The 27952-nt window shown below is 43.2% G+C and overlaps 2 protein-coding genes across 2 annotated transcripts in view; one reads left to right on the forward strand and one right to left on the reverse strand.

Annotated features, from left to right (window-relative positions):
- sema4gb (sema domain, immunoglobulin domain (Ig), transmembrane domain (TM) and short cytoplasmic domain, (semaphorin) 4Gb) overlaps positions 1-10215 on the reverse strand; it is a 32476-nt gene extending 22261 nt beyond the window's left edge. Inside the window, exons 1-2 of the mRNA XM_042082313.1 lie at positions 10080-10215; positions 4330-4592 (exon numbers count right to left, since the gene is read on the reverse strand). Coding sequence (XP_041938247.1) covers positions 4330-4474 — 145 coding nt within the window. The 5' untranslated portion in view covers positions 4475-4592; positions 10080-10215. The remainder of the gene's footprint in view (positions 1-4329; positions 4593-10079) is intronic.
- A 1988-nt stretch (positions 10216-12203) lies between these two features.
- mfsd13a (major facilitator superfamily domain containing 13A) lies at positions 12204-27884 on the forward strand. The gene is made up of 9 exons (XM_042082377.1): positions 12204-12452; positions 14945-15282; positions 15837-15916; positions 16787-17242; positions 17922-18042; positions 19769-19865; positions 20253-20424; positions 25131-25324; positions 26170-27884. The coding sequence occupies exons 2-9, from the start codon at positions 15118-15120 to the stop codon at positions 26418-26420; spliced, it is 1536 nt and encodes a 511-aa protein (XP_041938311.1). The 5' UTR covers positions 12204-12452; positions 14945-15117; the 3' UTR covers positions 26421-27884.
- The last annotated feature ends 68 nt before the right edge of the window (positions 27885-27952 follow it).

The following is a 27952-nucleotide window of genomic DNA, read 5'->3' on the forward strand; positions in this document are numbered from 1 at the left end:
TGCAGCTGAAGAATGTATACTGCCGTAGGTCCCAAATATTTCTACTGTTGAAACTGTTGGTCTTTATTGATGCTCTCCTTCTAGCACACATTTTAATGCACATTCACAGATAATTAACACTACATTCAAAGTGATGAAGGAATGCTGTTTGTTACAGCAACCTCGACATTATGTTAACGTTATCCATTAGAATGTAATTACTAGTAAATTGAAATCAACCCTGTCTCTATTTTAGGCATGTGTGGGGCAAAAGTTGAAGAATTTTCATGGGGATTCAGGACCCAGTCCATGTTTAAATTACGGTGCTGAGTGTGTTATTCCTGCCTTCTATTTTAGGCACTGTGCCAGATATTCAGTCATGATAGAGCTGAGGATGAAGAGGAACCCATGAAAGACATGGGGTCCCTCTGAGTGGCGCATCCAACCCCTCCCAGCAGATTAACCACCCACCGCATCGCAAAAATCTCACTTAAGAGAGAAACTCACAAGGAACAAATACAATTTCCTACACCAACCTGGAGCTGTATGAAAACATCAAAATTCATCACAAAATATGACAACCTATTATAAAAACTGGTTAAAAAATTGTACATATAACTGATAAACTGGGTAAGTGATGCTAAAAGCTAACTAAAATTCATTTAGCAGTTCTATGGCATATAGCACCACAGGTCTTCAACTTATACTGTCTACTGTCTGTTGATAACCCAGTGAAATGTTCTTTACGGCTGTTTTGGTAGTGCCAATGTAACACAGGCGAACTGAGCTAGCGTGCTAGTTGATCCTCACAGCCCTAACCTTAAGAACGCTTCTAACCGCTGAGTTGGGAGCCTGGGCTTTTAGCTCAGTGGTTAGAACGTTCGACTCCCATGCCGGTGTGTCTCGAGATGGCGGGTTCGAGGGCCAGCGGACGAATTACGACCTCTGTTACAGTGGTGCCGTAGACCCGGATTATGGGAGTGAGAATTTAGGGAGGTGAGTGTAACGGAGGTGAACTGTGCTAGTTGCCCGTGTAAATCCTCACAGCCTTAACCTTAAGAACGCTTCTAACCGCTGAGTTGAGAGCCTGGGCTTTTAGCTCAGTGGTTAGAGAGTTCGACTCCCATGCCGGTGTGTGTCGAGGTGGCGGGTTCGAGGGCCGTGAGCGTTACACCAACAACATCATATCTCCTGTGTACATGAAATTACTATGTGTAAGAATGGGAAATTAGCCAAAGATGACTCAAGATGGCTTCCACATGCCAAAATGACTTCATGAGACGTAAGAGTCACATATGACATGACAGTGGTCACACCATCAAGGTCATGTGGTCTCTCACGGGAGTCTGCAACATTACTACTTAACTGTGTCTCTGAGGAAGCCAATGTCATGTCAGGTTAGCTGCGTAGGCTATCTTGGAGTTGCAAATCATTTTTATGCCATCAAACAGGATATCATTTAAAAGCACTGACATTGTTCTTTGTGTACTAGGTACTACCGGTAAACTTTTCCACAGTGACGGCCAAAAAACTGCCATGTATTAGGTCCACTGTGGTATTCATTCAGTGAAACACAAGACTGTTTTGTCATTCAAACACTGATTTTCAAAACTGTATTCACTTAAACAAGGAAAGGGATGCTCCACAGAGAGTCTGATTTCATTTCCTCTTTTGACGGGAGAATGAGTTCATCTGAGCCTAATGTTCAGGTTTCTGTCATAGAGCTCATGAAGAAAGGGCCTCACATGAACTTATCACCCCTTAAAGCAACAAGCAACAGCAGAAACAGCAGGATACACATACATCAATATTTCAGCAGCAAATTACTTCAGGTCTGGTTGCCACCGTGGTGAAGACGAGACTACACTACGAGCACATGGCACACACCAGAGTTCAGAGAGTTCATTTTTCTTCCTCAATTGCTCTTGGAACCCTGTCTTCCTGCTTGACTTATCAGCCGCCTCGCCAACTCACCTCCCACACACACACACAGACACACACATCCTTCCTACACATAGCCTATAAAATATTGACATTGCTGGATTAACATATGATCAGAAATGTCAGTTCAGCAAGCTGCCCACTCCTTGACAATATCATCTGCTTTTATATCTTATTGTGCAGTTCTGGTCAATATGACACCTCTGTGCCCACCCACGTGTATTGCAACAGTACAATGCTGGGCAAATTGATTGCCCCCATATTTTCCCTTTGAGATTTACTTTAGATTGCCTGGCTGCCACCCTCCCACAAAATCACGCTAATGAAAGATGTTTTTGTTCTGACACAATCAGAGTAATGAATGATATCATCTTATCCTTGATCTGCATGAACAGCTGAGTTGCCTTTGCCTTAGTTACTAAGGTTACTTCATTCTGAAAGATTCTGAATTACATGTCTGATCAAATCTGAGACTGCGCCACACATGAGAGCCCACATACAAACAGACCTACACACAGAGAGAGAGAGAGAGAGAGAGAGAGAGAGAGAGAGAGAGAGAGACAGGCACAGACACACCCACCCACACACAAAACCCCATGAGAATAAGAATGTAGGGCAAGTACTTCAACCAGGTTAAATGATACAGTGGGGGTTGTGGAAATCATCCCCAAAAACAAAGGCAATGTTCTACATTCTACTCATTCTACCCATGCTGAATATCCATAACATTCAACAGAATACACACGTACAACTAAGAAGCTATACACAGCAGGTTAGAAATCCACCCATTCATGCTTAGGGCAACACTGAAATTCATCTTAGCCACCATGCTATGTTCTCACAAATCAGTTGATCCAACTACTTACTAATAACATAATGTCAGGATAAGTTAATAGCGCTCCTATAGTGGACATCATAAATAACATGAGGTCTATGGCTGCTTCCAGGGGGTGGTAGGAAGACAAACAGTTTCCCCTTATCACCAGGAAAAGCGTTTAAGTAGCAAGTGAGGTAATGAAACATCAGTGAAGGGGAGCTGCCCGCTGACAAGCCTGCAGCTGGCCCAGTAGCTTTGGAAGGGATGCGACAAGCTGCTGCTGCTATTCCCAGCAGGTCTTACACCTACTGCATTTGTGCATGTAATTAAGAGACTTGTGTTTAGATTTTAATTAAAAGGCACAAATCTCATGATGACATGATGCCAGAATTTATTTTTGAGATAAATTGCGATTATGCTACAGTGCTTACATGCACAAAATGCACAGTTAGCATTTTAAATCAAGTTCTTGTGTAATTCAGGAATAGTTTAGGTCACTGCAATCTAAATCTGGAGGGAATCTTAAAATACAAAAGCCTTGGACAATAGACAATCTGCGAAAGGCAGCAGCCTCTGCTGTGTTTAAACATCCCTCTCATAGCATAAAGGCTGGGCTCAGCACTCCTCTCCACAGAGACCCTGACCTGGTCTCAGCTAAACATCGGCCGGCCGAAGGTGCCTGCTAGCTCCCCCCCCCCCCCTTTCTCTCTCCCTCCCCCTCTCTCTCTGTCTCTCTCTCTCTCTCTCCCTCTCTCTTTCCACTGCTTTCCCAGAGCCCCAGCGTGTTGTTATGAACTGTGTGAACTAGGACAAGACTTGAGAGGGGACATTAATAACACCAGAGAGAGACGCCAGCCTGCTGCCACCGTCCTCCGAGGCTCGGCGGCAGAACTGTGCCACGCACGTTTGAGAGCAAAACTGTGAGTTTACCCATATGTGTGTGTAACAGTGCGACCGCATACATGATGGCCTGCGTCTAAAACGCCTACGATTGTATGTGAGATTGTTGTCAGTCTTTAAGTACACTCATAAACTAAAAGAGTTTCTGTCTAACAGGGGGTAGCACAGATCTCTTGGTGTTTGGTGAGGGACATGTTTGTTCCAGGGATGTTATAAGGACGGTCTCAGATCTATAACAGAAGACCAGGGAAACACAGCCGCATAATCTATACTGCTCTGCAGTGTTCTCTCAAAACATCACATGGATCACAACAATGACTCTTTTCTTTCATTTGGTAGATGCCTGCAAGGAGAACCCGACCCATAACACTGACGTAACCAGCAACTGAGCAGTTGAGCAATGAGGAGACAGTCATACAATTCAAAACACATTTGAGTGAATTTGAGTATTAAATAAATAACCCAACATCAACATCAACATAGTCTTGAGAGCTCCACTGGGCAGTCTAGGGCTATTACAAGGAGCATATTACAAACAAATATAGCTTAAAAACTCTGTCCGAAATAAACAAGCATCTAAGGTCTTCAAATTCTCCCAAGATCACCACACAGTACACAGCATGTTTTATCCAGACATACAGTGCACAGCGCCTATGCACATTACTTGTCTTCCACCAAGCTTAAAACATTACCATTAAAGAGCACTGTGGTCCTGGGCGGAGCATCCAGCTGGAGATCTGGACCAAAAGGGAAACCCCGTAGTGGGCCGGGAAAACTGCCCAGCAGCACCAGCACCAGCAGCAGCACACAGTGGGCATAACAGGTCTTGAGGTCCATACCCAAAGGAAGCGATAGCGCTGTCCAGCTCTAGAGTCCTTCTTGTTTAGCTTTGGTTTGGCTGGGGTTTCCACGGACACAGGAATGGGCTTTTAATCTGTCATCATACAGGTGCAGTCTGCAGGGGGGAGGTAGAAAACAGGAAGATGCATTTGTTTTCCTCTTGTCTGCACTCTGCAAACTTTTATGGAAGGCTAAGCAGGTGGATGAAATTAGTGAATAGTGCCGACCAGAAAAAAGGATTGTGGTTCACAAACACAAAGTATCCTAAATTCACTAGACTAGAACTATAAGTGGTTTCATTCATCCGTGGAAACTACGGGTGAGAAAATGGATTTTACTTGGAATATCTCATCAGTTAATTCGTAACATGTGACAAAAGAATCCAACGGCAATTGTTTCAGCCTCAATGCACAAATGCATCAAACACCTGTCATGCAGCATATGGTTAGAATAAGTGGCATTGAGTGATCACCAAAAAACCTTATTTCATACAGGCACAGTCAACAATAACTATATTCTGCAGTAGGTTTTGCTAGATGTGTGCATAAAGATAGCGTTTAAAATCCAGCTTTGCTCCACAACTCTACAACATTTTTATGACTACCCATAATTATTAGCTATGTGCCTCTGAAATTGTGGCATCTGATAGCTAATCCGGTGATTAAGCATAATGCTTCCAGACTCTTCTTGGCCACTTGCTCACGTACACACACACACACACACACACACACACACACACACACAGACACACACACACACACACACTAATTAGAGGGTAACTTTTCCACCCTACTGCATAAGATCGCTCTGATGAAAGAGAATGATAACTCACAGTGTAATCTTATGTACCATGGAGGTTTACAAAAGGGCAATTTGAACAAAACACCATTCATTGTCTCATAAAGATGGGCATTAGTGGAACTGGTACTTGTCCATTGTTATTCTATCAGGCTAACTAGTAATTATGTCATTGATCTGAATGCATACATCCCCTCCTATATTCTTCCTCAGATTTAAAACTCCTGTTATTTGAAACCTGGGATGAATAGAAGAAACAGGAGGTGTTTTAGAGAGGGATTACTGTACTCATCTTTACATAATAATGTACAATGTCTTTGTAACATTGAGCTTGAGGCTTTTTTCAGCAACACCATTTGTCCTATGGTATAATGTAAACAGAAGCTTGTTTTCACACGTCTACGGGTATTGTGTGACCTGCTATGGGTGGCTTGGTCAAACAAGGCGTCACCGTGACGACAGAGTGGAAACTCCCCTTGGAAAGGTAAATACATCTGCCCCGTGCGTGCAAAGAAGAAAAAAGCTGCTTGATATCGCTTGAATTTTGAAGACTGATGGAGTGGTACGTCAAGAGAAAATCTTCTACTCAAATCCTCCACCTTCCCTGCAGGCTGTGGATTACACTGAGGCTGACCCAGGAGACTTATTAAATAATACGACCACATTCAAATGACTAGGTGGTGTTAGGTAAGAATAGGCCCCAAACTCTGCCCCATTACAGGAGAGCATACATTTGTGTGGACAGATTCAGAGTGATTTACACAGTATCTACAGATCCCAGGTCAGTGTGACACACTCACACACAGCCACACACACACACACACACACACACACACACACACACACACACACACATACGCACACACATTTTCACCTCCTCACCTCATTTGCCCCCTTTGAAAAAGTATTGACAATACGACGTAACAATACGAACGTCAACCCATCTGTCTAAACTGACTAAAGCCCCGTCAGGATGCATGATATCCAGCCTGACATTTTCTGCAGATGGCTCTGCAGTCGGCCCAGATTGAGCAGCTGCGTGTGTGCGGAGTGTTGAGCCAGTTCGGCACTGTGCGTAAGTAGCTAATTTTACATGAGCCTCAAAAGTCCCCAAATATGACATAAACACCCAAACGGCGGCTAGAGCATTAGCGCTTGCTGCTTAACCAGCAGGGCATTACATGGGAGTGTTTTGAGCAACCGTGATAAGCGCAATTTGGTGGTGCTCACACACATCTCAGCTTATACACTTCAGATGTAAAACAGGCTACCCACACTTTAGATTACCCTTTCTAGTTTTGTCTTAACACACTAACACAAGCATGCACACACACACACACACACACACACACACACACACACACACAGGCAGACAGACAGACAGACATACAGACACACACACACAGGCAGACAGACATACACACACACAGACAGACAGACAAACACACACACCCACACACAGGCAGACAGACAGATAAACAGACACACACACACACACACACACACACATACACACACACACACACACACACACATACACACACACACACACATACACACACACACACACACAGGCAGACAGACAGACAGACATACAGACACACACACACAGGCAGACATACATACACACACACACAGACAGACAGACAAACACACACACCCACACACAGGCAGACAGACAGATAAACAGACACACACACACACACACACACACACACACATACACACACACACACACACACACACACACACAGGCAGACAGACAGACATACAGACACACACACACAGGCAGACAGACATACACACACACACAGACAGACAGACAAACACACACACCCACACACAGGCAGACAGACAGATAAACAGACACACACACACACATTCATCATCATGATGTAGTTCACAATTTCACTCTAGTGATGCTTGACATACTGAGCTGCCACACACAAGTACACACATTAGGCTACATACTTAGATTGGGTGTGCACTATATCTGGGCACATTTAATTGCACTGACAGCTTATACTGATAGCGTGAAACAGCTGCCCGGGGATATCTTAATCTAATATTTAAGGATATCTGACTGACACGGCTGTTAGTCTCGGCTATATTGAGGTGAAAAGCATGAAATTGGGGAGCAAGTCCAAGACATCCACTAACACCACACCAGTTTGAAAGCAAACAGAGGTCCTAAATCCAATTATTATGGTTTTCGTGTTTTTTTCCTGCCCAGTGTCATTCCTATGTGGCCTAAAAATAAACTATTCACTTCTATGCTTGTACAACATTTGACCAAGATGTCTCCAAGGATCAAAACTACTGTACTAGCAAATGCTACATGCCAGAAGTACTGAAGAGAGATATTCAACTGTGTGGCTATCCACTAGGTGTGTATTATGTCTAGCACTAGCATCACAATACACAGCATGCAACTATGTCCGCTGCAACTATCACTCTGCTGAATGCCATAACAACTCCAGGTCACTGACTAGAGAGACAGGCTGCATCACAACAGTAAAAAGACTAGGCAGGAAAGATAGGAACAGCATTGTTGTCAAAACTAGCTCATTGATTGTTGTTATCTTAACCAGAAAACCACAAAATAAAATGTCCTGGTGTGTATTGCAATGCCATTCCCACCCAGAAGTTCTTTCCTAATTTTGTCTAGCAGTCATGTGGTGTCCAGAGGCAAAGTCCTGGAGCATTGATCTGTGATATTCAAACAAGGGGACCGTGACTGGGGCTCTCTTCTATCCGGCTACATCTGCAATCTGTCCACCACTCTGTCTTTCTCTTTCTCTCTCTCTCTCTCTCTCTCTCTCTCTCTCTCTCTCTCTGCCCTTTCTGCCAACAGCAACCTTGAAACATGTTTTCATATGCATCAGAGTCAGGGAGTTCAGCCCTCCCTCATAGCATCTCAGGGTTAAAGTACCTCAAGCTATTTATCATCACACCTTAATGAAGCAGTTCTGGGAACTTCTGGTTGCATCTGTCATTTGGCCAAATGGAAAGAAAAATGGTATAAAATTCCCATTTGTATTTTAATCATTGTGCATGTTAGGGGACATGAAGGACAGTAGATCAATTTAGTTGGGGCTCCAGCTCCCCAAGTCTCTCAGGTCATGGACTTTGGTATAATATATGCTCCACCAGCCAGTAACTAAATGGCCACAGTGTGTCGAGACATTTCCTGATCCAAAGCTGTTTTTCTTCAAACAGTAAAGATGGATTCTCCTGCATCCCCAGCCCTGGCTATACAAAATCTCAAACTCTCAAAGAGTACAATCTCATCAGTTAATGGCAGAGGTGTAGTGGTTAAAAAGAGGTGGGTAAACGAATTCTGTGATCATGGTAAGGTGGACTGCGCCATGCGGTATCGGATTTTTAAAATGGCATTCAGAACATGTTTAATTATGGTGGAGGTTATTGTCCAACCAATGGTATTAAATTATTCCTATTGTGTTGATGAGTGTACATATTCTGAATGTGGATAATACAGTGTGATTTTTTAATGTTAAAAGTTGCAATTGGTGAATAAACAATAATAAACAATAATAATAGATAATAACAATAAATAAGAAGTGGCTAAACTCTACTTCTGAAACTTGCGTTTAGCCTCCACTACATCCCTGGTTAATGTCATGTATGCCTTATTCAATGGAGGGACAGCATACCAAATGACCTTGATGAAAGTTTGCATTTACATTTAGTGACATACCACTTTAATGTAGAAACTTGCATAAAGGTGTATGGAATAGGCTGACTTTGTTACCAGAAGTATTGAGGAAGCTCTATAGAATCTAGTCTTTTCTGAGATAACCCTGCACATATGTTGTCTATAGCCTGACAGTTCAATGACACACTGCTATGAAGGACAGGCTGTCAGATGATGCAATATCATCAGAGAATACTAATGGCTGGTAATTTCCAGTCACTTTCTCCTATCCCTAGGCCTTTTCAATCCGGTTGACATGTCAACTTCTGTCAACGCATAACAATGTTCTCCGGAGATGCTGACACGTGTCTTGCACCTGCAGCGGCTGAGTACTCGGCTGTACACAGAAAAAGATACGGGACACAGTGAGTGTGAACCCATTTCAGAAGAGCAAACAAAAACACTCAGAGTAACCTACAGGAAGGGAAATCAGGCACAAAAACCGTGCGTTTCTGCACAAAGCGTCTTCACCGGCATGGGTAGCTTATCTACTTGAACAGCACTGCAGTAGCGAGTAGAATTTCAATAGTCAATGATATCTGAATATTTCGTAGGCTAATAAAGCATATTAGCTTGGCTCTGTGGTCTGGACGCATAATTAAACGCGGCGGATTAGGCTACTGACTTCTATATTATGCAGAATTGTACATCTTAGAGGATTTCAGACAATAATGGAATATCAAGAAGAGCAAACACGTATAGCCCATTAGACATCTTGATCCTAGCAAGTGACTTACTTTTGAACAAAGCGTCCTTGTATGGTATTTGGGCAGGATACCATTCTGTGATAAGGTTGTTATATGAGTGAAACTTCAACAACAAATTTAAAGAGCCTTAACTGGTTTTTAGACTTATCGATAGAACACTGCGGCATTTTAAAGGACAGTCCAGTCCAGTGGCAGATTACAAGTCACCCTCAGCATGTTTTATCCAACGGGACCTGTCAAATGCACTGTCGCTTTCTGCCTATGGTCAAGATACAGTAGCCTACGATACACTACAGCCTGATAAACATTCAGAACTGTAATTATTTCACAACGCGATTAGGCTAATTAGAAGAACATAAAATAAACAGTGCGCAGTGCTTACCGCTGCTTCTGGTGATGTATGTGAAGAAAACCTCTCAGTATGCATTTACGCAGAATTATTCGCGGTTAAAACGACGTAGCCTACACGCCAGCTCCTGATGCGCTGCTGGGGTATCTGGGGTACCGCATGCACATGCTATTGTAGTCGAATGGTGGACCGTCCCAGGTGTTGCAGCCACGCCCCCAACTTATTAATATGAATCTCTCTCCCGCGCGCTGTTGTCTTTTGCAATGAAGTGAACTACAATAAACTATAAAACGTTTTATATGTGTGTGTGTGCGTGTGTGTGTGTGTGTGTGTGTGTGTGCGCGCGCGCGTGTGTGTGTGTGTGTGTGTGTGTGTGTGTGTGTGTGTGTTTTGCCATTTTCTCAGACACGGGTTATGGTTGTGGTTGGTATGGTATTTAGCAGACGCTTTTGTCCAAAGCGACATAAATAACAACAATACAATACTTAAATTTAACAGTAAACAATTTTTTAAAAAGTTGGTAAGCCTAAGACTACAATAACAGTAACAGCAATTTAATTGTATTGATTTTTAAGAACAGCAATAATAAACAACAATGCCAATTCAATCAATAGCCTAATGAAAATAATTAAATAATAGGCCTATACGGTCTCACAATTACCACTGGACAACCATCTAAAATACCTGAAACGGGGAATTTAATAGTCCTATGTCTGGCTTCTGATACTTTCTATCACATTATATCATTACATTTTAAACGACTGTTAGGTTTTTAATATTCTAAGGGGTCACTTGCAAAAGAGGTCGATGAGACATCTGGATAGCCCAGGAGAATCAATGTAAATTAAATATTTGTTCGGAGTGCCACCTGCTGGCCGAATACCAAACAGCTCCTCATTAGTGGGTCATTCATCTGGTGATCATTTGAGGTTCAATTTCCTCTTACAGGTCTGTTTACTCCAAGATCTTGGGTATTAGGGTATTGGGTATTACTGTTATCTTCTTCTTCTTCTTCTTCTTCTTCTTCTTCTTCTTCTTCTTTTTAGCATTATTATTATTATTACAGTGCATGCAATTCATTGGTTTCTTCTTTTTTTTTTTTACTATTATTGTTCCAGGGTGTAATTTGACTTGACCCGCTTAACTAGAAACTTGGTTCAAAATGTTTGTATAGAACTTATTATATGCCTAAGACTTTGTCTTGTGACAAGAAGAATGTGGAAGAGAGAGATGGGGGATAGACAGTAAAATAAATGAACAGAGCCAAATGCAGTAAACTATGGTGGCAGATTTGTTGGAGCGATGAATAGGCCTACACAATTACAATTTCTGTATTCAGCAGTAACCACAAAGATTTGGGCCTATCGGTTTATGTTTAAGCCCAATCTTAAACTGATAAATTGAGGTGTATGTAAGGATTATATCTGACCTAGCAAATTGACAAGCCTCTTATATTCTTGCATTCACTGATCATATTGAATGAAAGAAAGAGTTCACAGTATCTTAATGTTATAAGTCATAGCTGTTTTTGGTCAGCAAAATGGAACAATTGAGATGCTATGAGACCTGAGTAACATGGACAACCACATCCCTTGGCTTGTTGTCTTGGTGTGACCAGATCTGTCTGCAAACAAGGAAAAAAAGAAGGAAGCTAGAGTAAGCCTACACTCAATAAAATAGGACAAAAGTGTGTTTGTGTATCAAGTAAACAATGGAACTCAAGGGTTCCATTCCAGGGTAGGCTAGTCATAGACTATGACAGATGTATAAAGAATGTTTTTATTCAGTTATTTGCTAATGTTCCCCTGTCGGTCATCCATGAAACATATCTGGGTTATAAGAAGAATTTTCCTCAATGGATATTTGCTTCATTGCCTACTGAAATGTCAGGAGCTTGTTGGGACAGGCCTGCTGGCACATGTTAATATGGGCCAAATGTAGGTTAAACTAACTGTGGGCTTCTATTATCATTATGTTTACATGTTTCTATTAGGCCAAAAGGAAACCCCCATTTGGCATACTTGGCTATATAACGTTTGTTCAATACAGGAACAACTCATAGCGTATGTTGCTGCTCCTTGGTCTATAAAAATACCTGTCACTACACGGAAGTAGGTAGCATTGATCTGGGAATGTTCTAGGTTATTATAACAACACCATGTGTCCATAACAGTCAAGCATTTTTTTTTTCACCATGGCCAGCGTGTTTGTGGTACGATGGCGTATGACGTATGCACTAGGCAAGCAAGCAAGCTTGTAGTTCTAAGCTAGATCTAGTTCCCCACGCCTTGCCTCTGTCTAGTCTGGCATCGTAGTACGACAGACGCGCATAGCTTGGAAGAAGCAACAAGCCAACTGAGGGATTTTAAATCTGGGAATCGTCAGTGTCAACACCTACCGGTGATGGTAAGCGCATTGTTGAAATAATTAGTTAACAAGAACAGGTAGAGTTACTACTTGAAGTCGATAAAGTTTACCGGTAACGTTAGCCAGCTAGCTAGTTGGTTAGCTGCTAGCTAGCTAACATTAACGTCAGCTGGTGGTCATACATTGTTTGAATGGCTTACGAAAACTTACACGTCTTCTTCTTAGCGATTATAGCTAGCCATCTTGGTCACAATTTCCCAACACACTTTGTGGGGTTGATCGTCATATGGTTGATGTATTTCTTTTAACTTTAGACGAGGGCGTTAGTATAAATTAAATGAAGGGAAGCAATTAACGTTAGATACATAATCGATCACAATATCGCCAGCCGGACAGCTAGTTATCGAGGCATAACGTTTGACTTTAAGAAGACTAATTAACGTTAACGTTACACGGTATCAGGCTTCCTGAGGCTTAAGTGGAACAATCTGTTGCTTGGTTAACATCAGAGTAGGCTCTGTTAACATTGACGTTAAGCCTGGAAATAATTGTCACAGAAGGGCTGACATGACCTGTATGCTGACCTGTATGCTGAAAGATAAAGATTTTATTTGAAACTGTCATGTCTGATGCACCATAGCCAGACTGTTTTGATGGAGTAGCTTTGACATTACTTTAGTTTAGACATACATTCATGGCTTTTAATGTCCATCATATAATGCCACGTAGGTCCGCATGTTGTTTATTTATTGGAATATCCAGTGTAAGGCACTATGTTGCGTAATGAGTTTTGATCAAACTGATTATGGATTTTTTTGCCATACAAAAAAAATGCAGTACAATTATATTTTCTATCTATTATGATTCCTCTTGCAGTTGTATGTAGTGTTGTAGTGATGTTTGGTGAATTTTGCATTGTTTATTGTAAGTACACTGTAAAATCTAATATGTGCTCAGCACTTGATCGTGAAGGTACGTGCGGGGTGGCCTACGTTAGACCTTTGCCAGGACACAGAGTCTTTGTTTTGTTGTAATCTTACCTCGGATCGGAGAACACGGTGTCATCACCTCTGGGCATTCCCTTGATACTGGGGCATTTCTGTGGTCTGGCGTGGAGGGAACACAGCCACCCGTTCCCAACAGCCGAGGTGAGATGGGAATCAGTGTGCCCGCGCAACGCGATACAGGTGGAAAGGAGAAAAAAGCGGATTTGCTTCGCCACCCATCTGATGGGAACAGGCCAGGTAGTGTGGAGCGCGCCGGAGAGCTGGCACCGCTCCCGAAGTGTAGTAGTTGTACTTGATAATGGCTGTGTGACAGTTCCCATGAGATTGTGTAGACTAAATCGGGTGTGTTTTTCTTAAAATATGTATGGTATACAGTACTGCAAGTTAGTCAAAGTTGATCTGCTAGGCCTAGGGAGATAGGCCTACGTCATGGTAATATTGTCAAACCAAAGGCTTTGTGCTGCACTGTATTTAGTTGAGGTCTGAACATGTTCGGTCTTGTGTGAACCAAATGTGTATCATGACTACCCCCTTTTGGACCCTCACATCACATTTAATCGTGCAGGTGTGGCTAGAAGACAAGAGAATGATGAACTAGACTCATAGTCCTAGAGGCACAGCAAAGATTTAGTGATGACATCAGTGTAGTGCTGCACTGCTTTGTCTGTTTTTTGTTATCATTGTCAGTTGTTCTCATAGATTTTTACCAGTTGATGTAAGGCAAACTGTATGTCTCTTGATAATATTTTGTACCGGCTTTGGCAAAGAAATTAGGTACTTTTATGATATTTCCTCTTCAGTGTGTGCGTGCTGAGACGGTAATTTCAGTGAAGAGCCGTGTGTTATTACACCCATCATTCAGCCGGCTCTTGGCAGGAGAGGATGGTCGTGGTTGTTTTGTTGGAACTGAAGAGGGGCTAATCTGTCTCCATGGGAACCTTAAACTCTGATTTCCTTGGAGGAGTCCTCATTATTGTGTAGAGTGTTGCCGGAACCTCAGATGGACACGGCCCTGCCAGAAGCACACTGTCTCCTGGGAAACACAGCAACACCCTGATGTCAGAAACAGACACCAGTGGCCATCTGACAGTCACACCCGTGTGTGAGAGAAAGCGAGGAAGAGCGAGAGAGTCTCTCTATCTCTCTCTCTCTCTCTCTCTCTCTCTCTCTCACTCTGTGAGTGAGAGAGTGAGAGAGAGAGAAGGAGAGGGGAACTGTTTAATGTTTTCCATCCCCCTCAGTTCTCATCTTGAGACTTGTTGAGACAGAGACTGGCAGTTGTTAAGTGTTGGGCTGATGTTATTTGTGGGCCCCTGTATGTTCAGCAAATGAGTGATGCAGTAAAAAGCGTTTTCATTCGTGCTTTTTTGTGCTGGGAGTCATCTCGGAATCATAGCGCTGGAAAAAGTAGTTTTAAAATGTTTTTTTAAAAGGTTTATTGCCTTCTCTCTATCTGTCTGCCCCCCCCACCCACCCCCACCTCTCCCCCCTCTGTGTGTGTGTGTGTATGTGTGTGTGTGTCAGGACTGGGAGTGGGGCTGACCCCCACAGCCCGACTGCTCCGCCTGTGGGATGATCGAGTCTCGACGTCCGATTAAGCGAGTGATAGAGAGCCCAGAGAAGAGGAGAAGGAGGAGAGCGAGGAGGAAAGCAACAGACAGGGCGGCGAGAGAAGGAGGAGGAAGAGGAGGAAGAGGATGGGAAGAAGACCTTGGGGCTGGTGCCTGGGGTTGTCAACGGCGCTGCTGTACGGCTCGCTGTCCCTCTTCGTCTCTATCCTACACAACGTTTTCCTCCTCTACTACGTGGAGACATTTGTGTCCGTCTACAAGATAGATAAGCTGTCCTTTTGGGTGGGAGAGGTGAGTGTATTCTTCTGTAGGTCGAATCAAACAGACAATACCCTGTATGACAGACAAACACATAAAACACAATAATAACACTTACTCAGTACAAACTTGATGTCCATCTGGTTTTGTCTGCCACTGGCACTCATATGATGTATGACACACTTAGCCTTTTATTGTGTTCCTCTAACTGAACTGTTAGTGCAGGGTGGAAACACTACCACTAAGGTTTTGATTACAAAGGGACACTGTTGTACTTGAGATAATACGTGCCCCACCTATTCTGTAAATATCTTAGCCCAAAGGCTACCGATAAAGAAGTGATTGTAAATGTATTTCGTTCACACATGAAATGAAATTGTAGATATGTCTCTCTCCAGTTTTGTAGAGATTCTTTAGCTGTCGTATCTCTGAGTAATACTCTTATTCATTTATTTATTTATTGATTGATTGATTGATTGCTGCAAGAGGAGGAGAAACACAAGATTTTTATTCTCCTTATACACGTATAATGAGGTGTAACAATAAATGTATCTTGAATTTTGAGTTTTCTTCCCTTCCCTCATCAGACAGTGTTTCTGATATGGAACAGCCTGAATGACCCTCTCTTCGGATGGCTGAGTGATCGCTCCTTCCTTGCATCCACACAGTAAGCTGCTTCCTCTTTCTTACTTTTCAGTTAGCTCTCAGTTACTTAAAAAGTTGGGTTTTCACTCTCAAGCAAGCCTATAGGGTTAAACCAACTAAGCCTGCGTACATCTTTGTGACTAGAAGAAGTTCGCTTGGGGTGAGCCAGGATGTTATCCCTTGCAACCTTATCCTTAATGTTTGGGGGTAAGTAGTCTTGTAGTAGTAGTCTTTAAAGTTCAGGTTTTTGACATTAGAAAATACTCTATAGACTAAATAGACTATTTCACTAGCTCTCAAGCTGATGATTTCCATTTAATTTCTGGAGAACTTAAATCATAAGTAGGCAAATTGTGATGATTGTCCAATTAGAACTCATTGGAACAAGTTATGTGGTTGCCCAGCAACATTACTCAAAAAGTTGCCCCATGTATCATCACCTTAAGAAACTACTCTCTTCTGCGTCTCTACTTCTCAAGGTTTGCATGCTGCCAAGACGAACCCTAACATTCTTGGCAATTGTTGGTTGCCGTCTTTAGAATGCTCAGTAAACTAACTGCTAGGTCCAAACTGCCCAGACAGTAATTGACTAGACCGACTTTTGGACATGTCAAACTCGAACAACTCCATCCAACAAACACCAACAAACCAGAGGTTCAGAGTGCAGAAGCTTTAAATAGCCTACTACTCAAAGTGTTGTCAAAGGAGAAAGTGGTTGAAGAAGGAGGAGGTTCATGATAAGTGTATGTTAGGTGTGTTGGATTGTTAGAAGTGTTAGTAGAGGAAGTACACTCGGATGAGTTGGGGCAAGCAACGACACATTCATTCTATTTCTTTCTCTCTCCTCTCCCCCTCTCTCTCTCTCTCTCTCTCTTCCCCTTGCTCTGCTCAGGTCTGGTCCTCAGATCTCCGGCCCGGAGGTGGTGCTGCAGCGCTTGCGGGCGCTCTCGCGCAGCGGGCCGCTCTTCGCCCTCTCCTTCCTGGCCTTCTGGGTGGCTTGGGCGCGCCCCTCGCTCCAGTTCCTGCTGTGCCTGTGCCTGTACGACGGCTTCCTGACGGTGGTGGACCTCAACCACAATGCGCTGCTGGCCGACCTGGCCGTGTCGGCGCAGGCGCGCGCTCTCCTCAACTTCCACAGCTCGCTGTTCAGCGCCCTGGGTTCGCTGTCCGTCTTCCTGTCCTACTGCTTCTGGGACAAGGAGGACTTTGGGGCCTTCCGGCTCTTCTGCATGAGCCTGGCCGCTGTCTCTGTGTTGGGCTTCGCCACTGTCTCGCGCCTGCTGAGGGTCCGATTCCAGGCGGAGGTTGGGCTGCGGAAGGGCCAAGATGAGGCACAGGTGCTCAAAGAGTGAGTTGTTTCACCCTATAACATAAAAAAATGACACTTGTTTTTTCTCAGTGTGATCAAAATGTATCAGTTTTTGACTGCAAGAGTGATTTGATTTCAGTCTATAAGAAAAAGATGACACTTGTTTTTCCCAATGTGACCAAAATGTATCAGTGTTTGACTGCAGAACTGCTTGTCCCTGAACTGTAACATTGTGTTTTGTATATAGTTTACCGCACAGCTCATGTGTTGGTGGTGCTCAGTACTGTAGCTTATGGAGTATAGCTTTCCCCAGGCAAGGCTACATTTATGGATTCAATTTTTGGCAGCAAAACAAAACCGATCCACATTATCCACCAAAAGTGCTTGTTCCATCAGTCTTTGTTGACTTCCAGTGTTTCTTTTCAAGAGTGACTGTGGGTGTGTAATAGATGTGGAATCGGAGAATCAGAAACTCATATTGTTTCCATTAGGGGATTTGTTTTGTTGTTGAAACGTAAGCTGAGACACTCACTCACCCAGCCACTTTAGGTGTCTAGTGAACAGGGTGACCACTGAAATGAGAACATTCTCAGATTACACACTTTTCCCAGACTCTGCGTGCTCCTCTGTGCCCATTCCTCTGTGAAACTCGTCGGCTTTCCTTGTTTTTCCTCTCCCTCTCCTCACTTCTTTCCTCCTCTTTTCTCCATGTTGGTAGGCTGGTGATTGGCCAGGGTCCCATGGTTCCCCAGGAGAGACCTGTGACTCTAGGGGAGTACCTGAGGCAGCTCTCCAGGCACAGGAACTTCATGTGGTTCACCTCCATGAACCTTGTCCAGGTATCATAAATGGTTATGACATAATGACAAGCTGTGATTCCCCCACACACACCTCTTTCTCTTTCACACACACACACACACACACAAAATCACACATGCTGTCACAGGCACGGTTTTATTGGTCCTGACCTTGACAACACAAATGCAATAGCCCTCTGTTAAAAACAGAATGGAATGTTTCTGTTGGATATTCTGTCCCTCCAGGAATTTGCGATGTTGCGATCGCAACAGTTAATGCAAATTCAACCAATCCCCACAAAACTTTGGGCGACCTTGTAATTTTGAGAATATTGAGCCAGATGCCACACTTCTGCAGACACCAGAGATTTCCCTTGCAGTTTTGATGTCAATAAATAGAAGGATAACGTTAATGATCTGCTTACTTGCATCTCTCAACCAGGTTGCTAATTTACCTAGGCTATGAAAGAAAGTTTATGTATGGCTTTTTTTTTACTGACATTTGAGTACGCTATGCAACCCATTGGAAAAGCTTTTACATCTTTTACATTGGGCAGCCGTGGCTTACTGGTTAGCACTCTGGACTTGTAACCGGAGGGTTGCTGGTTCGAGCAACCCTCGTGGCCCACTGGTCTGGTTCGAGCCCCGACCAGTGGGCCACGGCTGAAGTGCCCTTGAGCAAGGCACCTAACCCCTCACTGCTCCCCGAGCGCCGCTGTTGATGCAGGCAGCTCACTGCGCCGGGATTAGTGTGTGCTTCACCTCACTGTGTGTACACTGTGTGCTATGTGTGTTTCACTAATTCATGGATTGGGTTAAATGCAGAGACCAAAAGGACAAGGGATCAAAAGAGTATATATACTATATACTATACTATACTATCTGGAGATGTCCTTGTTTGCTTAAAGTCCATGTAGTGCTTACCAAAATCATAGAAATGACTAACATTGCGAGACACTTATCTCTTCTAGGATCCTTCTTCAACCTTTTTTAGATATTTTAACTAATGACAGAAAACACCCCGATGTGTATCTACATATTCTAATGCACTAATGCAAAAAGTTATTTCCACTCGTAGCTGAAAACAGAGAAATGCATGCCTTCCGATCCACTCAATGTAATTAGGCTACTCTCACGTCTGAGGTAGGACAGGGTATTTTAAACCAGATACAATGTCATCAGCCAGCAGTCTGGTCTGGTTTGTGTAAACGCGTTGTATTTGCCCTTATGCTCTCTGGTCTATGATGTCTCAGCACACGGTCCGAGTTTCTCCACCTAAACAGAGAGTGACTGGGGTGATATGGGTCATGGAGAATTTATTTAATTTTGTTCCTGCAGCGGTCTATGTACAGGGAGATTTGTTTATGTAAGACTAGAATTCTACTTGCTTGGGCCTCTTGTTAATGTGCGCTGCGTGTGACCTGTGTGTGTGCACGCTCATCTGATTCTGTAGACAAGAATTCCATTTGTTGTTTGTTCCATTTAATGGGCTAAAGAAAGACAGGCTATCCATGTGAACGTTTAATTACCAGCATGGGAATAACTGAGGCATCATCTCCGTCAGGGTCAGGTTCGGACATAAAAATGAAAATGTCTATCGGGTTCGGACGCAACTCCTACGGACGCGGGCCGGGTTCGGACAGAAATTTGCGGCCTGAACCGCAACCAAATACAGATGCCATTCCCCTTTCCTGATAGATACTTGTTAGTGTTCTGTTCCTAATAGATGCTTACATCATTATTTTTATTTGTTTGTGTGTTTTGGCAGGTATTTCACTGCCACTTTAACAGCAACTTCTTCCCCCTCTTTCTGGAGCACCTGTTGTCGGACCGGATCTCTGCCTCCACAGGCTCTTTTTTACTGGGTAAGAGTTCAGCTGATGGCCTCCCCTCCATCCAGAGAATCTCCGCCAACCCCACTGATCTGAAGCAAAAGATGTGTTCACTACATTGTGTAGCAAATGAATGGAAATGATTTGGCTGCATTGAATCAGCCAATTCATATTTTTGCTAATGTGAAATGTGCGAGACCTGTCAGTGATCACTTCCACATTGTGTAACTTTGCATTGTCTCCTGGCTTAGTCCTGCTTTCTTTTAAACACAATGGGACCATTTATTCGTGCCCTGTGGCATTTACATCATGGAGAAACTTGTCCTTGTTTGTCGATGTTTACTCTAAAATTGAGCAAACAATGGAATGCTCTGTCGATCCACGACCGTGAGCGTGAACGTGCCACTGTCCTCTCCTCAGGTGTGTCATACATCGCCCCCCACCTGAACAACCTCTACTTCCTGACCCTGTGCCAGCGTTTTGGTGTGTACCAGGTGATCCGCTGGCTCTTTCTGCTTAAGCTGGGCCTCAGTGTGGCCATGCTGCTGGCTGGGGCAGACCACATCTACCTGCTGTGCATCTTCATCGCCAGGTAAGTGACAGGTCATATTCACTTAAACAAACTAACAAACTCACACATGGTCACATTCAATTAACCCCACACACACACACACACACACACACAGTCACACTCAATTAAACACACACAAATACACACCTGCCTTCATCTGAGCCTCATGTCATGTGTGGAATGTTGGTTTTGGCAGTAGAGTTCAGAATGACATTTTACAACAGGCACTTATGCAGACTGCAGAGTAGTAACCTTATCAGTCATTTTCATTCATTTAGCTCACTTCCTCATCTGTAGATTCCATAAGAAATGGAACTTGAAAAGGTGGAAGTTATGACAATGGTTGCATATCAAGAGGTTGTTAATACTAAAACATTTAGACGACAACAACACCTCTTACTGTTGTGTGCTCTTATATTGTGTGTTATTACTCTGCATCTCAAGGCAGCCTACATTGTTGTGGGTGACTTTAACCACTCAAATTGAAAATACTGTACTGCCCAAATTTATCCAAATGTATCATACCTCACAAGAGGAGAAATGATTTTAGACCTTGTCTACACAAACATGGCTGATGCATACAAAGCCGCCCCCCTCACCCACCTAGGACATTCAGCACTCATCAAACGTGTGAAACCAACAGTTAGGACAGTCAGAGTGAGGCCAGTGGGAGCTTACTTGGGTACTTCAGCAGCGTTTTGAAAACACTGACTGGAGAGTCTTCGCAACTCCAAGGCCATCCATGACTCCCACACGGACATTGATTCATATGCCTCCTCCGTTCTGGACTGTATAAACTCCAACATCAACAGTGTCACCACCCTCAAATGGATTACGACTTTCCCTAATCAGAAGCAGTATGCCTGCTTTAAAAATAGGATGATAGGGAAAAACATTATTCCAGCTAAGTATTCAATAATGAATACTGAATATTATATTATAATATATTAACCTATAATTATTAATGTGCAGTAGAATTTAGGCATGTAGAAGACAGGCATGTACGATATAGAAGACAAACCATGTTGTAGAAAGATGCATCATCATATGAGATTTGCAACGATATGACTCAAAAACAGTCTTTGGTAGCATACGTGACGTTGCTCTCTCAGCCACTCGTTGTCTAGGTGTGTGGCACGTCTTCTGAAACGTTGTTAAATTCAGGAACATTAGCCTATTGCTCATTTCAATTTGGGACCTTGCAGTCAGAATTGTTGGTTTATTCAGTCTTGAGTCCAAAGTAGACTGAGTTATTCGAAGTGTCAGTTTATTGCACATACTTTTTATGTAATTTTGAATTTGAATAGCCACTACTTACCCGTGTTTGATATTTAATCTGTCACTAGCCCAGGCAGCTGTCCTCGCATGCTTTAAGGCCAGGACACACCAAGCCCGACAGCCGTCGGATGTCGTCGAGCGAGGTCGGGGACTCGAGTCTGTTTGGTGTGTCCCGTGCCGTCGTCAGTCGGAGGAGCCGTCGTCGGCAATGACCAATCTGATTGCTGGAGTGCTAGCCCTTGACTAAACATTACCTCGGATTAGTATGACCATTAGCCCTACATTCAGCGATGTAAGCTATGAACCCATTTTGATAAACTATATTTTTGCTAGTAGACTACCACAAAGTTGCTGAATGTATGTTATTTCAGGTTAGTATGCAACAATATACAAGTTTAACCAAAGTCCTTAGTTGCTACCTAACTAGCGAACATAACTAGTAGATCTGTTAACGGGCGAAAATAAATAATTTATTCTGTGTCCGAAAGAGTGTTTCATTGGCATCACACACAAGCAATGACTATAAAATAGTACACAATATATATTTTTATTTATATTTTCTTATTGCTTAATCAGAAAAGTCCAAAACTGGACTGGTTCCATTGGCGAATCCTTTTATGATTAATATTTTCGGCTCTGAATCTTTTAGCGCCGCTTGCTGTTATGGAAACGTGTAGCATCGTGCGCACAAGCAGAACGTACGCTCGGCGTCGGTGTCGCTTCTGTGTGTTCCGAGGCACTTTTTTGACCGACCCGGGGAGACCGGAGCCTACTGATCAGTCCGACTGCTTTTCTGCCGACGGTCAGCCGTTTGCTTGGTGTGTCATGACCCTTAAAACCAACTCCAGTGTGCCGGTGCCAAAACACTCCACTGCAACAAGCCTTAATGGCTTCAAGAGGCTGGTCCTGGCCCACCTCAAGACCTGCTTACCACCCTCACTGGACCCCTTCCCATTCACCTACCCTCAGAACAGGAGCACGGAAGATGCTATCTCTACGGCACTACACTTTGCCCTGTCCCACCCTGACAATAGCAACACCTATGTGACAATGCTGTTCATGGACTTCAGTTCTGCATTAAACACCATCATCCCCTCCAAACTCACCACACTCAGTGAACTGGGCATCAATACCTTCCTCTGTAACTGGATTTTGGACTTCGTAAACAACAAACCTCAGTCTGCTAGGTTAGATAACCACACCTCCTCAACCGTCACCCTGAACACCAGCATACCACAGGGATGTGTGCTGAGCCCTCTCCTTTACTCCCTCTTCACCTATGACTGCAAACCTGTACATGGCTCTAACTCCATTGTCAAGTTTGCTGACGTCACTACAGTGATTGGTCTCATCAGCAACAACGATGAGACGGCCTACAGGAAGGAGGTCCAGCACCTAACATTGTGGTGCACTGTGCATCATGGTGACAACAACCTGACTCTCAACACCAAGAAGAACAAAGAGCTAATTTTGGACTTCAGGAAGTCTAAAGCTAGCTACCCATTCTGGCTGCCCGCATAACCGGTTCCTCACTCCCCTCCATTGAGGCCATCCAGGGCAAGCTATGCTTGCGTAAGGTGAGCAGCATCATCAAAGACCCCAACTTCAACCACAGACTGTTCACCCCGCTTCCCTCCGGGAGGCGTTACAGGTCTCTCCGCACCCAAACCAGCAGGTTCAGAGGAAGCTTCTTCCCTGCGGCTGTCACCCTACTGAACTCTAGCTCTGCATCCCGGTGACAACCAACAAACTAATCTTGATTGAAAACAGATGTGGCAGTAATCAGGCCTGGACGTGGCTAGAAAAAATTGAACTCAGGTGTGATAAACCACAGTTATGTTTTTCACACTTTTTCACACAGGGCCATGTTAGTTTCTATAATAAAAATCTTTATATTTAATCTTCATTTAATAAAGGCATTTTGGGTTTACTTGTGTTATCTTTGCCTTATATTTAAATTTGTTTGATGATCTGAAAACATTTAGGTGTGACAAACATGTAAAAAAAATGAGAAATCAGGAAGGGGGCAAACACTTTCACACCACTCTATCTGTCTATACGGTTCATACAAGTATCCGTTTTTCTTATAATATACACTGCATATATCTATATTATTATTACTACTCTTATAATGTTACTGGTACTACACTGCACATATCTGTACGTTGTTCATACTACATAGCCATATTTATATTCTGCTTTTTTAGGTAATTTAAGGTTACTGCCAATACACTGCACATATTTATATTTAATTTATATTACTGTAAACTACTTTGTATATCACATTGCAGTTTTCTGCTTTTTTGCACTTCTGGTTAGACGCAAACTGTGCTTCGTTTCATCTTTTGTACTTGTATACTGTGTAGCGAACTGCTCTGCTCTGCAGAACGCTAATTTTGAGGCCCAATTTCATGAACCGTGACGTCACCTTAATTGGGGGCGTATCTGTAGTATTTAGTAGCCGTAGTCGGAAGTGTCAATGGAGAGTGTGAATGGCGGAGACCTGAACAGAGTTGTGGAATATACGCGAGCCTGGAGAAATAAGTAGCCTATTGTGCTTAATGTAAATAAGCGGTTTCAAGTCGAGTTAGTATTTACTTGTCGTTAGAATCCGTGAATCGTCTGCCTCGTCTTCATTCGTGGATTTGTGGGATTATGTTTGTTTTGGATACCTGCATCATCTAAACTACCCTCGGATCAAAGTTCAGCATTCAACAAACACATACATGCATACACACACTCATACACGGACATATTTTGTTTGTTTGTTTTGTCTGATTTGTATGTGTTCATGGTATGTAGATTACAGTTACGCTGAGTTCCAAATAGGGTTATCATGTGACATGTGTAAACTATTTAAAAGGGGCTGTAGCCGCTGACATGTCTTGTGCATATTGTTTTGATGGACATTTTTGTGTTGAAAACTTCTAAAAACAAAGACCGTGAGAAAGCGAACTGTACTCGTGACTCTGAATCTTTATTTCTATGATTTATTGCTGGCGGTGTTGACCCCAGTTAAGTGGCAGGATTTTAGGCCTGTCTGGCGCCTGAATTGCAGTACCTGGGGCTCGCCACCGTTACAGCTGCACAATGACAATAAAGTTGAATTTAATTCAATGTGGTGCCCACACTTTCTACTCAGGGTTTCCCGCAGAAAATTTGTTAGTCAAGGTGGTAGGGTGGGGTTTTTGTTTGTGCCATAGACTAAAGACTCTGTACCACAACCGTACCGTGCCCGAGTCCATCTCAAGTGGACCACGGATAAGTGTACCATGCCCGGGTACGGTACGGAGCAATCACTCAGGTCAAACGAACCAGGGCTCAAATGTACTCTGGTACGGTACGGATGGCATGTACACCCTTATTTGTACACTTATTTGTGAGTACACCCTTATTTAGGTGCTGATTGCTTTCTGTCAAACTTCTCCCTTGCTTTCTCTCCCTGTCAGTAACCGAGTGTTCACTGAGGGAACCTGCAAACTGCTCAACCTGGTCATCAGCGACTTGGTGGACGAGGACTACGTGCTGAACCGGCGTCAGCAGGCGGCATCTGCCCTACTCTTCGGCATGGTCGCCCTGGTGACCAAGCCCGGACAGACATTTGCACCTCTAATTGGCACGTGGCTACTGTGTGTCTACACAGGTGAGTGTACACAGCGGGGTACATTTTATGTGAGTGTGAATCAAAGATTTTAGAGCGTAGCACCCAATGAGTCCGGTCACCTGAGCTGTGTGTTTCCTAGGTTATAGCAGTTGCTATGCAGAGGGTAATACTCTGTTTTTGTTAAACACAGCTGAACACGGTGGATAATTTAACTATGATGTTTAGCCAACAGCTGTACATAACTGGAAATATAAATTCAGATACAGATGTACTTACAGATACCACACAACAATGTTGGTGGTAATTATTGTTACAGAAACAGGCAGCTCAGTCCAATAAAAAGGAAAAGAAACAGAAAACCGAAACAGAAAAACAACCATACATAAATAAATAAATAAATAAATAGTTCAGATCAATGTTGGTGTTCAGGAGTCTGGTTGCTGAAGGAAAGAAGCTATTTTTGAAATGTGTGGTTTCAGTTAGTATGGACCTGTAGCATCTTCTAGAGGGAAGCAGCTGAAACAAGTGGAGGTTTGAATGTGAGGGGACTTTAATTATTTTGGTAGCACTGGTTATGGTGCGCTCAGAGTACAGTGTAGACTGGAGGGAGGTCACAACCAATTATGTCAGAGGCTTTGGTGATGACCCTTTCTAATTTCCTTTTGGTACGACTGTCTGAGCTCCCAGACAGTGGTGGATGAGGTGATTTATGATGGCTTTATAGAAATGCACCAATATGTCTGACAGCTCATTTCAACTTAATAAAAATGGCACACGAACATATTTATTTAGCACATTTATTCATACAGCATTTGTAATTGTACTTTCACCGTTCTCTCTCGCTCCCTCTCTCCCTCCCTCTCTCACATTCCCCTCTTCCTCAGGCTATGACATATTTGAGCGGGACCCTCTGAGTGATGCGGTGGCAGTCACGGTTGTCTCGGGTCCGGCGACGGCCTCCATGCCCCTGCGGCAGGGTTGCTTCTACTTGCTGGTGTTAGTGCCCATCACCTGTGCCCTGCTGCAGCTGCTAGCCTGGTCCCGCTTCACTCTACATGGGCGCCGCCTGCAGGGCATTAAGGCCCAGAGGCAGGACGTCCAGCAGGGCCCCCCCCTGGATGTCAAGGCCATCTGATGGAGTGGGAATGGGCTCTCAAGGGACAAGAAAATGGTCAACCAAGCTGACTGAAGAACATGTTAAAAGCGGATAGATTCATGTGCACTAACACCACACACACACACTCATGCGACACAGATATGTGCCAAGCACATTTTCATTCACGCAATCTCTTGCCGCCAAAAAGACATTTTCACCTTCTGCCTGACAGAGACTTTAGAGCTTTGAGAACACCCTGTGGGAAGGACGAAGTTCTTGCCAATATGGGGCTCACTCCTTGGAGTGCCTTGCCTTTTATTTTTGTGCTACAAAGAAAAATGTGTGTTGTTATATTTATAAACTGAAATTGTGACCAAATACAATGAGGGAGGGAAAACAAATCATGTGAGGGGACCACTATAACCAATGGACAAAAAGCACCCTCAACTTTGTACGGTGACTTGGGCTCTGTCCACCTTTGCCCAAGGAAAATGGAATGCTTGAATCCCTCTGGTGGATTGTTGCTCGCTGCAGCCAAGCTGTTTTATCTGCCAAAAATGCAAACAAGTGTCTATGTTTGTATTTTGTCCTCCGAAGGAAACACTTTCTGTATTCTTCTTTTTGATTTTCTCTATCTACATCTCTCTCTGCATATTAACTTGTTCTGTGAAAAAAGAAAGCATTCCAGGTTTTACCCATATTCAATTGCATGACTCAATGTAGCAAATATCATAGTGGTATTTTTACATTGAATAAGCTTGTTAAACATCCCAGTCTGGATGTCCAGAGTTTGGATTTTATACAGTATGTGGCCAAGAGCTCTGCTAACTTGGATGTCTTGTTGTTTTTATTGAGTTGAGCAGCACAATGTTAACTAAAACTAAAAATCAGACATTCCAGTAAAAGTACAATGTGTGTTTCCAACTTCTTTCCCATAAAGAAAGAAACAAAAACATTTTGTATAGATTGTGTGTAGACTTGGTTACACATATATTTTTTATATCAGTTTAGTCCAGTGTTTTCAATTTGTACACATGAAGGGAGAATCTTCCAGTTGAGAAATTGGTTTTTGGAGCATGTGCAATTTATGGTTAAAGGGGGTGTGTAAGGAGAAGCTGCTGTCAACTCTGCATTCAATTCAATGGTAATTCAGTTTGTTGTAGTGATTTATTTGATCTGGTATGAAATTGGTGAAGACCATTCTGCCTCCTAATTTATTCCATTCTAATTTATATTAGTTGATAAAGGTAAGCTATAGGGAGGGAAAGTAATCTCATCGCCACCTACTGGCTCAAATTTGGAAGTGACTCAGGAAATTCAGATTACTCAACACAGTCGGGTCTTAGTGTCAGGAGACTGCCTTGTGAAGTAGCCTGTGATCAATCACTGTTGTGGCGTTGATAAGTGGATTTGTTGCCCACCCCTATAATTATTCCTGGTGGCATCTGTCATTGTCAAACATTTTTTTTCACCAAATAAAGAAAATTACATAACTCTTTCCTACCTAGTTATCAACTGTCTCTTTCTACGTCACCAGCAGCCGTCCTCAACTGGATAAACATTATTTTGCA

The sequence above is a fragment of the Alosa sapidissima genome, chromosome 24, assembly GCF_018492685.1.
Source record: "Alosa sapidissima isolate fAloSap1 chromosome 24, fAloSap1.pri, whole genome shotgun sequence".
NCBI classification, from domain to species: domain Eukaryota; kingdom Metazoa; phylum Chordata; class Actinopteri; order Clupeiformes; family Clupeidae; genus Alosa; species Alosa sapidissima.